General features: G+C 41.7%; 1 protein-coding gene and 1 pseudogene across 2 annotated transcripts; one reads left to right on the top strand and one right to left on the bottom strand.

Moving 5' to 3' along the window:
• Positions 1863-8076, bottom strand: LOC107612863. Of its 2 annotated transcripts, XM_016314626.2 has the most exons (6): positions 7977-8076; positions 7706-7872; positions 6517-6665; positions 5710-5766; positions 5032-5092; positions 1863-4427 (listed from the first exon to the last, which is right to left on the bottom strand). In XM_016314626.2, exons 2-6 carry the CDS (start codon positions 7794-7796, stop codon positions 2302-2304), a joined length of 2484 nt encoding a protein of 827 aa, XP_016170112.1. In that variant the 5' UTR covers positions 7797-7872; positions 7977-8076; the 3' UTR covers positions 1863-2301. The 2 variants fall into 2 exon arrangements, with proteins under 2 accessions (XP_016170112.1, XP_016170111.1); XM_016314625.2 differs by lacking the exon at positions 7977-8076 and having other exon boundaries at positions 7706-7970.
• Positions 8645-15009, top strand: LOC107610734 (annotated as a pseudogene).

Below are 15246 nucleotides of genomic sequence, written 5' to 3'. Positions count from 1 at the left end.
TTTATAAATATTTATTATTATTTTTTAAAAAATATTATAGAAAATAATTTTTTGTGATCCTAAATACGTATTATTATTATTATTACAAATCACTCTAATAAATTAATGGCATGTAAATCGAAATAGGACAGCTAGATTTATATAAAGACTTTCGTCCTATATAAATGGAATTAGTCTGGTTAGATTTAGCATTGGGTAAATCGAAACCACCTAATTCGAATTACTATGGACACAAAATTATTGGCTAATTCAAACCAGTCCTGTTCGAATTACTATGGACAGTTTCAAAACCGTGTGGTTTACTAACTATGCCCAACTTGGTTCGATTTACATGCGGGAGTGTAAATCTAAATTGCCTAATTTAATTTAGTTGAAATTAAAACTTCTCCTAATAAATCTATGTAGCCTAATTCGAATTGCTACTAGAATTTGTAATTCGAATTAGTCTAATTCAATTTACATAAAAAATCTCTTTGGAATATATACATATCAAATTTTGATTTGGATGATATAGATAATATTTGGCTGCATTTGATTTATTCAAGTACTTTATCCGAAATTAAATTTGGTAAGAAAAGGTAATTTAAAAATTTTGAATAACTTTTTAGATTTTAGTTAGTTTTGTGAACTGAAATCTATCTTTTATGAATACAGCATTAGTTTTTCTTTTTTCTATGGACAAATTTATTAATATTTGAATCTTTTATGGTTAGAAATAATTATTTACGCTTTATATAATAACACGTGAATTGAACTGTTACTAAGTCACTTTTTTTTTTAAAATGCGAACGAGTGGATGGATGATGGATCATAGGTCGGACAATGTATTTTTGTATTTGTTAAGAGCACAACCACCTACACTAACTTAATTTGCTCAAGATTTAAAGCCATCGCCTAATCTATATATTATGCACATACCATTCATTAACCATTATCCCATGATGAATGGTATGTTGATCGTTGATCCCATCGACCATTCTAAGTTGTTATGATCGGTTATTAGATGTTATATATTCTTGCAATATTCTATGCTCGTCATAATTAGAGTCATGTCCATATGCATTTTGTCCTAAACTGAATGCTGCTCATTGAGAACATAATTTTCTCGTATGGAAAGAGATAATAATCTTCATAATCTATCAAAAAAAAAGAAATCATAATCATGTCCATTTTATGCCTGTATTATTTTTGTACAATATGTTCTATTTACATAGTGTGATAAACAATATGCTCTTCTATTACATAGTAGGATAAAGCTTTATTGTGTACTCTTCTCTTTACCTCCATTGATGATGATATATATACATGAGAAGTGTAGGTGGGTACAAACTTAACAGTGACTATAAACATATCCATATATTGGCAATTAAAGAGTAACACTCGTTCACCCACCCAAAAATAATTTGTTTGCATGAAAATAGTTGATTTTAGACAAGGAACCCCATGGTGGCATCATGGCAGTTAAATCCCTGGAGCTAACTGAAGGTTAAGATTCCAGAGACCACAACATCTTCCAAACTGCATTTGCATTAGATTCAAAATTTGATGTATTGGTCATGGCCAAAAAATCATAGAAATTAAACATGTAATCCAAGACAAACATGGAGACAAGAAAATAGACCAATATATTAGTCCAATCTAATGGGAAGCAAGTGATGATACAAAAACTACACCAATCGACTGGTCCAAGGGAAGGAAAATATAAGTTGAAAACCAGAATACCATGGAACAAGGTTTACCATAATTTATTCCTCCTAGGCGCACCAACCCCATCATCTACGGTTCAGAAAAGCTTGTCATGCCACCACCTAGTTCACTGGTTAAATTGGTGCACCCTCAGTTGCCACTTCAATTTGGATGTGTTACCTATAAAGGTAGATATGGGGTATGGACACAACCATCCCCATGCCTTTGTATGATAATATTAAAAGACCATGGGAATCCAAACTTACACCTAATCCTGCACATACTACCCCACTACATGCTCTCTAGAAGACCACCAACCCCGTAACAGGAAGCTCCCCCGTCAGAAGAAAAAGACAAGACAAGAGGAACATATCAAGCCAAGTTTATCATAATACACAATAGGCCTGATTGCAAATTTGTCACAAAATTCTACATGGCAAATCAGCAATATAACAAGTAAAACATAAGAAGAGGCCAAGACTTCCAAGGCAGATGAACCTGATACTTCCACAGCAGAAATTGCTCTGAAATAATTAGAAGCATAAGGTTGTCCCCATGTGATTTGGTGCCATTTTTTACTTCGAAGACAATCTCCTTCAGGAATCTGGATTATAATCAACTCAGCACTGACTCCGAGTTCACATGGCCGCCATTACCGCCACCATTACTGTTGAATCCAACTACGGGCATAGAGCGCTGAGCAAAATCAAGCAATAGCTTTTTCTGGCGATCATCAGTGTGGGGTAGACTGGCCCGTAAGAGCTCAACTGGCATTTCCCTACTAATAGCTCTGGCAGCATCTGAGCCAATACCACCCATATTTGGTATACCTTGAACAAGCAATGATTGCATGACACTGTCATATTTGGTCACACAATACTTGGTCAGAAGGCCAAAGAATTCATCAAATGAAGCCTGCCAAAGGGAACGATTTGCAATATTATAATGGCTAGCAGCATGAGGATCAGTCAGAAGTTCAGTTGCCTTCTCAAGCACAGACACCAAAACAAGGGAAGCCCCATCTCCAGCAGGGCTTCCAAGTGGACGTAGAGGAGGCTGCTCAGAAGAACAAACAACTGCTGCTAGACAAGCACTTAGTGCACCAAGATCCATTTCACGGATGCACTTTGAAACAACCCTTGCAAGGTTACTTACAGTTTCTGCAGCAACTGGATCTGAGGGAAGACCACCAAATAAGAATCTCAAATGACGAAAGATTGCCATGCACACAATTCGCATTAGCTCACCACCTGGAAAAAGCAGCTGAAGATACTTAGCAAGAAGCTTCCGACCCTTGGGTAGAGAAACTATCCTGAGAAACACAAGGTCATCTTTTGCAGCAAGCCCAACTGTATGTCCAGTCTTTCCCAGTGGATCAACTAACTGAAGTGATGCTGCAAGTCCTTCCAGAAGACTCTGCCGCTTCCGTTTTAACTGAATTCCACCATCCTGAAGCTGATTAAACTGTAGGAAACGATCAATATCATCTACATCAAGAAGAAGACAAAGACCATCCTCAATTGTGACCCTTGCTGCAAGCATTGGCTCCTTTTCAAGGGGCTTCTCTGATATATTTTGCTCATTGCCACCAGCTGGAGAGGAATTTGGAGGATCAACTTCTAGAAGAGGACGGGGCCTCCGGATTGATGAGAAAGGAACCCTTCCTAGAGCATCAACCTGAAGAAATGCATGTTGTTCAGTATTAGTAGAGGCTCGCAGAGGGAGTTCCCTTATTTGATTTGGACAAAAGTGATGCCTCAGCTTAGCACCTGCTGATCTTTTCGCAAGACAGGCTTGGTTGTAATAATCATCTACATATGGATCATTACTATGAGTTGCTGCAAGCTGCACTCTCAGAATATTCTCAATTTCCTCAGTTGACATATGCTTAGACCTAAATCGAGGCCATCCGATATTACTCTTCATGTTACTTATATCAAAACCCTGAGGGGGGAACCGAAAGTTCTGTCTACCTCTTTGAGCTGATTTTGGTATTTGATCCCTTAGTTCCATTAGCCCAGCCATCTGATCAAAGGGTAAACCTGAGGAAATACTAGGGTTAAATAAATGGGACTGCAAACCAGGTAAATATCCTGTTGAAGGCTGAGGGGGACGCATCCTCTGCTGCTGTTGCTGTTGCTGCTGCTGCTGCTGCATCTGAGTCACTAAGTGAGGAGGTATTGATCCATTATGAAGAGGTAATTGCTGCTGCAATAAATTGTTCAGAATGTTGGGAGGATCTCCAGAATATAATTCACCTTGGTTGAGCCATTGATTCGGCATTCGATTATTAACAGGAGATCCACTAGGAAACTGATGCAAATTCCCACCAAAATGAGACCCATGGGAAAGGCCAGCCAATGGGATCTGGGAGTTAGGCAAATGAGATTGATTAGGTGACGACATTGGCATCTGAGACCCACCAGCATGAAATGGGATATTCAGATGGCCCATGCTCTGATTTGGGGAATCTTGTTGTTGCATGCCACCAAAGTGAGGATAAGAAGAAAAAGAAGATTTTGGCACCATAATTGGTTCACTAGAAAAATGTTGATGTTGCTGCTGATCAGGATATGAGGATGTTCTATACAACAAGCCCTTAGACTCTTGTAACAGAGCCAATGAATTATGTGGTTGTGATGACCATCTTTTGAGATCTTGACCACCTTCACTGTCATAATCATGCTGATCATACCAATTATAAATATCATCCCTATGTGCCCGTTCAGCAGCAGATGAATCTAGACACAAAGAAACCCAAATTAACATAAATGGATCAACTAAGGAAAGAAGAGTGATACAGTTGACAATATGGTCTTTCAAATACATCTAGCCAACAACATGAATCACATTTCATTAACACAAACCTGTTCTGATTAAATCATGGCATAACCTAATGGGGTGCTTGTAAGGCAGTGTTCATGATAAGATTAATTTTAATTTTATTATAGAAGAACTTTGACTTGAATGGTTATAGCCAATGAAATGAACCTTAACTTCATCAGCACCAAATAAATATGCCCTCCTTTTCTAATTATATCATGTTGAATAATAGAAAGACGTTTGACAAGAGACATTGAAGAATACATTGCTCAGTTAACAGATGGGTCAGGCCATATAGCATTTAGGGCTATTTGTGCAATATATTATAAATATAAGGAGGTTTTGTGGTGGTGGTGGTCAGTATGGAAGGAAGGGATGCAAGAACTTTTAACAAATTACAGGTTAGGAAGGAGCACGTCACTCTTAATATGTATAATAAATCCATAGCTGGTCATTCCTCGTAAATATTAGATAGTTGGTCATTCCCCTATTTGTTTCAAATTATATAATTCGTCAACTCACTTTCTCTTGATCCATGTTCACCAATGAGTCCAGCACTTGACCCACTAACATCCTTGTTCAACTGAAATAAGACAAGAACCTAAGGTCAGTGTCAATCAACATAAAGCTATTTAAAATAAGCCAACAACATATACACTATTGACAGGCAACTACTAATTAGCATTGTAGTGAAGAAACAGACAATTAACATTGTTCTCAAACACCTTCCCTGTGTAACTCTTTCTTCTAAAGAAACCCATTATTTACCACGGAAACAAAACCTTGGCTGCATTCCACATATTCCTCTGATATTGCATTCATCAAACGTGACAGTGGAGGAGTGAAATTGTAGAATAATAATACTCATGCTATTGTTTAAACGTTACATACCCTTGTTCCCATAGAACTTGCTCTCTCAAAAACTTTCTTACTGAAACTAAAGCAAAACATCATCCTCCTTAGTTCATATTCCACAATTACCAGTCACTATTGTTCCTTGTGGAGAGGAGAGATGATTCATACATCATAACATAGCAATGCATTGGGATTTCCTTTTCTTCCTCCCTTTATGTTACTTACTAAATTGGCCAATCCAAATAGGTTGATATAAATGTTAAGTGCCAATGTTTTGGCCAACTAATCTAAAAAAATGTCCTGCATCAAGAATAAACATGAAGCACAAATGCTGAATAATCTAACCTTTGAAAATGTTGTTGTGAGATCATCAACCTCTGAAGTAGATCTTAAATCGTCACCCTGCAATGCAAAAATGAGAGTTAATTACAGAAAGAATAAACCTCCAAGCAATATCTTTTTCAACCATTCAGGTGTGCTTAAGTAACTGTTCAGTCAGAAAAAGAACAGCCATTAATGAACTTGTTATTTCCTTTCTACCAACATTGAGCAACAAGAACTGACCAAAAAGGAGATAAAATCGTGCAAGGAAAGTGAGATAGGACAAACAAATCACTTATGCTAAGAAGGAGGGAGATCTCCATTTAAATTCCTTCCTTGGTTTCCAGAACCACCAATGAAACAATGACCAAAAAATTTAGAAGTATGCAAAACAAATGAAACCCTGCTTTATCAAAGACTTATGTACTTTTGTAAGTTGTAATTCCATCCCTTTGGCTTTTTTGTCATCCAGGAGAATTCATTGTATCAGTTTAGCTCCATTAAGTATAGCAAAACAATTGGATTGATATATCAAGTCTAACAACCATTTAAAAGGAGCAAATCAATAATAGATACATCATTAACTTATGAACAAGTACAAGAAGCAGGAATTGCAAAAAGATAAGTATAACACTTACAATGTTAAAAGAAAAAGAAAAAGAAAAAAGAAAAAACATTACAACCAGTTATGCAAAAGGAAAATTGCACATACTGTTTAGTGTCTACTCACAAAATCCAAAAACATTATTTAAGGAACAAATTATGCAAACTAGATCACAGTCATTTTAAGATGAATGGCATCATGTAGAAATAAATATGCAGACACCTAACCTCTTCTCTATTGAAAAAAATCTCCTCCTCTTCATCAAATCCAACGGGAGGCAATTCACCATCTTCATCTTCTAAACCCCCCAACTCCACTTCCTCAACAAAATCTTTTCCAAAAAAGTCATATTGTGATGCATCAAATACTGCATTTTCTGCACGACACAAAAGTATGAGTCAAAAAACTTCTTCCAAATTCTTCAAATCCAGGAAAACAATATATAAAAAATCCAAAAGTAAAAGTAAAGAGATGTTAGTAGATACTTTGAACCAGAAGAAATCCAAAATTCACAGCATATATAGACAGTAGCTTAACATTGCACTACTTGAGCTGTTGAGCAGATATTATATGCATAATATAGACCTTAAGGGCAACTCATCTTATAGCATAAAATTAATAAAGAAAACAAAGTGAATAATTTTTTAGTAAAAAAGAAAAAATTGTGTGTAACAAAATCAAAATTGTTTTCCAGTTGCTATTCAGTTCTAACAAGCTTCCAATGCTTAAGGAAATTTGCAAGACTGACCAGATTATGGTTGTGTTTGTATGTGCGCACAAACCAAACTAGGTTGTCCTTCTACTTCGCATTAACGAAGGCTCAAATGCTAATCCTCAATCCCGACACATACAAAAATATTTTACTTACACTTCAGTGACTTCAAAAACTACTAAGCAAAATATGGCCATAGGGCAAGCCCATAACTATAGAGAGAAAAAAGAGCCTATGGGAAGACAGAATGAATATATGTGCTAAGGCTCTCCAAACCTTATCTCTTCACTCTGAATTGTTACTGTCTTCTATACATTTTCGTTACTAACTTGTAACTTCTAACCACAAAGGACCATTAATCAGCAGAACTATCAACCCGTAAATTCTAACTACAAAGGGCCATTAATCAACAGAACTCTCAACTCTACCACAATCTCCAGGTTCAGCTATACCTTGCAGACCATAACACCCCAAACTAAATGGCTGATAATTGAGCTTCTGTGAACTGAATATATAACACACAATAAACACCTTTAGGGCACAAAACAGACCAATTTCATTAACACGGTAGTAAATCATCCATCAAATTTCCCATACTTCAAATCAAATTAGTGGCTAAAACGGACCAGATCTACAGGAACAAAAGTTGAACAAAATAAACACCAATAAAAGGGGAAATTTGAATCCAAGAAGGTGAAGCGAACCTGAGGAAGCACCCCCTAATTGCCTAAGATCCTCTGTGGTAGGAGCTCCTCCAAGATTACCCCCAGCTCCAAACACATCCATATCCACCATGAAAAGCAGGGTAAATTGCCAAAAAGATCGAAACTTCAACGAGTGGAATTGGGAGAAGACGAAGAAGGGCGAAGACCTGCGCTGAGAATCGAGTACATGAGAACAAAAAATGGCTTCGATTTGGATCAGAGAGAAACGGGAAGAGAGAGAGAGAGAGAGAAAGAGAGAGAGGAACCCTACGGAGAAGATATTGATCGAAATTTATCGTAGAATTTTGTTTGGCGTTTGTTTTTGTTTTTCTTTTTTATTTTGGAGTGGGTTATTTCACTTATTTGTTTAATTCCACTCCTATTTGTTGTATTTTAAAGAATTATCTATCAATTTATTATCTAAAAATTTAAATGCTGACACACAACTTTTTAAAAGACATTATTAATAAAATAATTCTAGAATATCTGAAAATATAACAAAAACAATTAATAAATATTATATATTTTATAAGTGATAAAAAAAGGGCAAAAAACGCTAATAAGCCAATGCTAGTTGGAAATTTACGTATATCAGCCAAATTCAAAATCGTTTCAGTAATGAGCCAAACCATATTTTAATATAATTCGAACCAACCTGGTTCAAACTCCTTTTACTAATAAATCGAACCAGAGCAGTTCGAATTACTAAGAAAGAGATCAAAGTAATTCGAACCAGGTTGGTTCGAACTAGCAATGCACGTAATTCGAACCATGCTAGTTCGAATTATGGAGAGAGAAGCTGGCCAAAGATTCGAACCAGGCTGGTTCGAATTACACAAACCATAATTCGAACCAGGTTGGTTTGAATTAGTGAGAGATAGAGCTGTATATATATGGTTGTAAACGTGAGTTGCTCTCATTAGAGGGTGTAAGATAGCTAGTGAGGAGAGTTTTGTTGTTTTGGTTCACCACAGAGGATCCATTAAGAGGAAAGCTCGTTCCGGTGTGAAGTTCACAGATAAGGATCCTCTCTGTATTGTCGTGAGTCCTACGATGAGCTATGATGACCTTGTTAGATCTGTACTGATGAAACTTGGTCTGGAAGGTGCGAAGCGGGTTAAGAAGTTTTTCTATCGCACTCCAATCACGGTCCTTCAGGATACGGTGAAGTATGATTGTTTCACGATTGGTAGTGACGAGGACTTGCAAGTCATGTTTCTTTGTCGGTGGCAGTTTCCGGAGGTGAGGACACCAGAGTTGTTGGCAAAGCTGGTTGATGTTGTATCCAGCTCAGGGGGTTCGAATCGGAATACCACCACTTTAGCCACGGCAGCCGGTTCAAGTTCCAGGCCTGCCGTTGCTTCTTCCTCTGTCCCTGTGTATGAGCCAGCGGTCCAACCTGTCGCCTCCCCGTCTTTTGCTGTTGATCTCAATGGCAGCGTAGGCGATGAGGTAGGATCAAGGGAATTTCTGCTGAACGCTTTACAGGGCGTTGCACCGCTTGGCGTTGGAGACGGATTGTTGGGTGATGCAGAGGAGGATGACGTCGAGCCGGATATGATTGATGATGACAGCGGCGATGATATTGGAGCGAGTGAGCCTGCATTGGCGGTAGGTGGTTCTAGCTCTGGCACACAGTAGTATCCACCATATTTTTCCTCTTTGGACTTGGATGCCATGAGGCAGGAGGGAGTTTCTGGGCACTCTGTTGGATTTGGAGCTAGAGACGCGGAAGGGACTGCTGGTCTGACAGAGTTCCAAGTCGGTCAGCAATTTCAGGATAAAGATGAGGCCTTGTTAAGTGTGAAGACTTACAGCATCCGGCGAGGGGTACAGTACAAGGTAGTGGAGTCTGATTATCGCCAGTATGTGGGCAAGTGTTCTGAGTTTGGGAATGGGTGCCCATGGTTGATTCGACTGAGTCTCCGGTAGCGCAAGGGCATTTGGGAGGTGAAACGGTACAATGGACCTCACACTTGTCTTGCCACCTCCATCTCGAGTGACCACAGGAGTTTGGATTATCATGTGATATCGGCGTTCATTATGCCAATGGTTAGGGCTGATGCATCCGTCAGCATCAAGGTGCTCCTAAATGCCACGGCAGCACACTTTGGGTTTAGGCCGACGTACAGGAGGGTCTGGTTGGCAAAGCAGAAGGCTATTGCCCTCATCTACGGTGACTGGGATGAGTCATACAACGAGCTCCCCAGGTGGGTGTTGGGAGTCCAGTTGACGATGGCTGGTACTGTTGCAGTCCTACGGACGAGCCCTGTTCGAGTTGGTGGACAAGTAGACGAGTCTCAAGCTTATTTTCACAGACTTTTCTGGACGTTTCCACCGTGCATCGAGGCATTCCGTCATTGCAAGCCACTAGTTAGCATTGACGGCACCCATCTATATGGCAAGTATGGGGGAACGTTGCTCATCGCGATTGCACAGGACGGGAACTCCAACATTCTACATATTGCATTCGGACTAGTAGAGGGTGAGAATGCAGAGTCTTGGACATTCTTTCTCTCCCACCTTCGGCAGCACGTGACACCGCAGCCGGGTCTGCTGGTTATATCGGACAGGCATAACGGCATCAAGGCTGCGCTTGAGGCTCCTGACGGAGGTTGGTTACCTCCATCTGCATACCGTGCTTTCTGCATTCGACACGTAGCGGCTAATTTTGCCCTTACCTTCAAGGGCAAGGATGAACGTAGGCTTCTAGTGAATGCCGCATATGCCAAGACCGAGGTTGAGTTTGATTACTGGTTTGATATTCTGTGGTCTGAAGACCCGGCGATGTGTGAGTGGGCGAACCGGATTGATTATTCGTTGTGGACTCAGCATCGTGATGAGAGGCGGAGATTCGGTCACATGACGACCAATATATCCGAGTGTGTAAACTCAATCCTGAAGGGTGTCAGAAGCCTCCCTGTATGCTCCCTGGTGAAGGCAACATATGGAAGGCTTGCGGAACTCTTTGTTCGCAAGGGGAGAGAGGCTGAGGCCCATATAGGAACCGGACAACAATTCAGTCAGCACTTGGTGAAGTGTATTGAGGCCAACCTGAAGATGGCCAGGTGCTTCACGGTGACTTTGTATGACAGGGATAACTCCGAGTTCACCGTAGCAGAGACCACTCTGACTGGTTCTTTCTCATTGGGTAGCTACAGAGTATCGCTCGCCTCTCAGACATGTGACTGCGGGTACTTCCAGGTGCTACATTTCCCGTGTCAGCACGCACTTGCATGTTGTGCCTACTCACGGGTTACCTGGACCGCTTATGTTCACAGCGTGTATCGGATTAGTTCGGTATTCAGTGTGTATCGGATGGGATTCAACCCTCCGATTCCGGAGGGTTTCTGGCCACCGTACGACGGGCCCACTATTATACCGGACCCTGACAAGAGGCGTGCGAGAGAGGGTTGTCCGAGGTCCACTAGGATACGGACAAATATGGACGAGGCAGATCCGAACCGGCCAAAGAGATATGGCCTATGTCGCCAACCCGGACACACACGTCGGAGTTGCCCACAGCTCGGAGGATCGTCTCAGACAGGGGCAGGCCATTAGAAGCCATGTTCTTAGTGTTGGTACTTATTTTATTTAAGTTTCATTGTTCGATGTTGTATGTGAGCACTCATGTAATTTGTTGAAGTTTCTGCGTTGTATTATGCATGCTGCGTTAACTAATGAATATGCTTTGTTTCCATTTGCGTCTTTCTACAACTCCCGTAAATGCAAAGTCTAAAAAATAAATGTACATACTAAATTGTAAGATGATGCGATAATTACGATAGTAACTGATAAATCCAGTAAACACCAGTTTTCAAAGTACAATATGATGAAGAAACAACAAAAAGTAAACATGGCTACAATAACAACAAAAGTACACATCGCTATCATACATGAATGAACTTGAAGATCCAAGATACATGAAACATGAATCATCTAAATAGATGTGAGCCCGTAAAGCAACGACGGGGGACTCGTGTCCTATGACCTCTGCGGATAAGCGGCTCCTCGTCCTCGATCTCATCCTCCTCCTCATCCGGGGCAGGCTGTGCCGGTGGTGTAGAATGGACGGGTGCCGCAGACGGCCCGGCAACAGAATCTAATGCAGCAGCGTAGGCGGATGGTGGGGTACCTCCCAAAGCAAAATGGTCAGCAACAGATGTCGTAGGAGGCTCGTTTAGATCAACATCTAAAGGTGCCTGTGTGCCGGAGGTCTAGCCACGCCTCCGGGCCGGCACGTCCTCCTGCATGATGGCAGTAATCTCGTCTAGAAAGTGTGAACACCCGAAGTTCGCATCAAGCGTGTCTGAGGCAAGGAAATCTGCCCACTGTGATCCCGGAATAACCCATGGGGTACTCTCCTACGGAATCTGGTCATGGCCGGGTACACTAACGAAGTAATCTCCAAGAGGCCCCGACCCAAGTCCAGGGTCACCATGGTCAGCCCCGTCACCCATACCTGACCCATACCACTCACCTCCATGTCCGCCATCATGGCCACTAACACCAGCAACTGCAACAGCCCCTGAACCATCCCCGCCAACGGGCCCGTGCTAATCGTCATTATTGTCGTCCGCCGCACGACCAGGGTGGTCCGCCGCAGCACGCCCTCTCCGTCTCCCTCCCTGGCCTCGTCGTCTGCCTCCAGCGGGACCGGCATCGTCATCCTCCTCCATCGTCATCCTCCCTCCACTTACGCTGGCTCCGTCGTGTCCCCACACGAGCCCTCCTCTCAACCCGACGCCTGTCCGGCATGTCCTCAACACGATCCATGTCAGGAACTCGCCCAGCACCTCGCTGTGACGCCTCAATTGGAATAAGAACGGCTCTCGGATCCCCCAAGGACATCTCCGGAGACAAGAACCTCTTCCCATGCTGACTCCACCACTCCAGGAACTCATGCGACGGTCCAGGGTCGGCAACAACATCAAACCTCAGCACGGTCTCCGCACGGGACTCCCAATGGAGATGCCATGTCTGCAAATGGTACGGGAACCATCAATCGCCGCCTCTGCCGTCCTTCGACATCAGAAAGTCGATGTTCAGGGCGGGATGCGGACGCAGCTAGACCCCGCCGAACTGCGGAAGAACCCTATCAATCTGATGCCACTCTATGACGGCAAAGTATATCAGTGACGTCACAGACCGCCACAACGCCATATGCCGAGGCTCCAAAGCCTCTGGATGCACAACTTGAAGTACGTCGGGGCTGCTATACGGCATCCAGATAAACTGCACAGAGACCTCAACATTGTCAAGGCAACTCATGGACGCAATTCATAACGTGTGGTAACTTAAAGCAACTTAGTAATTAGCGTACTCACCTCCCTGTCCTGTAACCTGTCTATCCTCAGCCTCCACATCTGCACTCTAGGACCTTTCTCGCTACCGGAAGGGTTGTAACCTGACCACCTGCATCTCACATGTGTCTTATGGCTAATTAAATGTGTGAGAGATTTCTAATGCATTATTAATGAACATGGAGTTATGTATATTAAATTGAAGTAGAGAAGGCTGAATAGAGTACCTCGAGGCCAATGGCCAGCTGAAGGTCCCATACCCTCCAAGCCTAAACCGAGGAAATCGCCAGAAGATCCAAGACTGAAGTAGCTGTAGTGGGCCTGCTAACTTTACCACATGTCTGTTCGCCACTCGGCACATGCACCGGTACAACCATGCCAGTGCTGCAGACCCCCAGCTGTATGTACCCATCTCCTCAAGCCTAGCTACGTAGGGAAGCCATCTGATGTGAATGCGGTTGCCGGACTTGTCGGCAAACAGCTGCGTACCCAACAACATCATGATGTACGCACGGGCATATCGCCGCACAGTCTCCTCATCGGCTCTCTCGGGGCACTCTCCAAAAGTCTCCTGGAACCAGCTGCAGTTTACTGCGTACTTCTGAACCTGGCTGGGAGGAGGAATCACTCCAAGCAACTCCTGAAACCACACCCATGCTGGACAGCCACCCTGGATGTATATCTGGAACTCTGATAGGTAGCCGCTCACGTAACGCCCGTCCACTGGCAAACCCAACTGGTACGCCACGTCCTAAAGTGTGATCGTGCACTCTCCGAACGGCATATGAAACGTGTGCGTCTCTGGGCACCATCGCTCGACAAAGGCACTGACAAGGGCTTCATCTAACCGGAACCATCTATCGTTCAGCCTTGCAAGATGGTATAATTCGGCCATCTACAAGTACGAAACGTATCTGTCATCAAGTCGCATGCCCTGCTACCGCCGCATGCTCCTGATGCATCGCTGTGGCTACGCATTACATGCACCGCAATGTTAGAACCAGCTTCATAACCAATGACTTAATTAACCAAGACGATAAATCATCAACAAAACATCATATAAAATAAAACCGCATAACAGTCCATTAACGAGAACCACATGCAAAACAACTACCATAAACCACACAACTAAACCACTAACATAAAACAGCTAAACTTAAACCATTAACATAAAACAACTAAGATAAAACAACTAACAAAAACCACTAACATAAAACAACTAACATAAACCACTAATATAAAACAACCAACATAAACCACTAAACATAAAACAACTAACGTAAACCACTAACATAAAACAGCTAACATAAAACAACTAACACAAACCATTAACATAAAACAACTAACATAAACCACCAACTAAACCACCAACATAAAACAACCAACACCTACCACTAACGTAAAACAGGTAACATAAAACAACTAACATAAACCACTTACATAAACCACCAACTAAACCACCATCTAACCCGCATGCAAAACCACTCAACTAAACCACTAGCAATACCACTTCGATTAACCGCCAACCCTAAACCGCCACTAAAACCGCATGCAAAACCACTATCTCACATATACCGCTAGCACGAAGTTTTTTGTGTACTAACCTCGTCGTTGATGACCCCGGCTATATGAGCAACTCCGTCCAACCAATATAACCTTGCCGGATCGTCCCCCATCGGCAGAGTATTCCGATCAGGTCTTTGTCGGATCGAATCTGGGTCGTTTTCTCTGGGATTTGGTGGGGTAGGGGATAGGAACAATGGTTCGAATGAGGCTGATTCGAACTCCTTATATAGCCGAATAATGAGTAATTCGAACCAGGTTGGTTCGAATTACTATTGGAGCTAAAAAGTGAGTAATTCGAACCAGGTTGGTTCGAATTACTTGGTAAGCTTTGATAGGTATAATTCGAACTAGCCTTGTTCGAATTATATGCATATGGAGTTCGAACCAGCTTGGTTCGAATTATGCTCAACGAATCTCCACCCTAATTTGAACTAGTTTGGTTCGATTTACTAGTGAATGTAGTTCGAACCAGGCTGGTTCGAATTATATTAAATTATGCCTTGGCTCATTGCTGAAACGATTTTCATTTTGGCTTATATACGTAATTTGAGACTAGCCTTGGCTTATTAGGGTTTTTTGCCCTAAAAAAAATTTATATTTAACAAATAATTTATTTATTTAATTTAAATTTTGTATCAATTTTTAAATAAATATTTAAAAAATATCTAAAAA

Source organism: Arachis ipaensis, chromosome B08, assembly GCF_000816755.2.
Source record: "Arachis ipaensis cultivar K30076 chromosome B08, Araip1.1, whole genome shotgun sequence".
Taxonomy (NCBI): Eukaryota; Viridiplantae; Streptophyta; class Magnoliopsida; order Fabales; family Fabaceae; genus Arachis; species Arachis ipaensis.
The sequence above is the reverse complement of the archived record's forward strand: the minus strand, read 5'-3'. Positions and strand labels throughout refer to the sequence as shown.

Excerpts from the sequence above, each read along its gene's own strand:
- LOC107612863 (XM_016314626.2), bottom strand. The coding sequence starts at position 7,796 with ATGGTGGATATGGATGTGTTTGGAGCTGGGGGTAATCTTGGAGGAGCT. Across the intron at positions 5,767-6,516 it reads TTTTTTTCAATAGAGAAGAG|GGTGACGATTTAAGATCTAC; the intron begins GTTAGGTGTCTG and ends TTTGCATTGCAG. Across the intron at positions 4,428-5,031 it reads TGAACATGGATCAAGAGAAA|ATTCATCTGCTGCTGAACGG; the intron begins GTGAGTTGACGA and ends CTTTGTGTCTAG.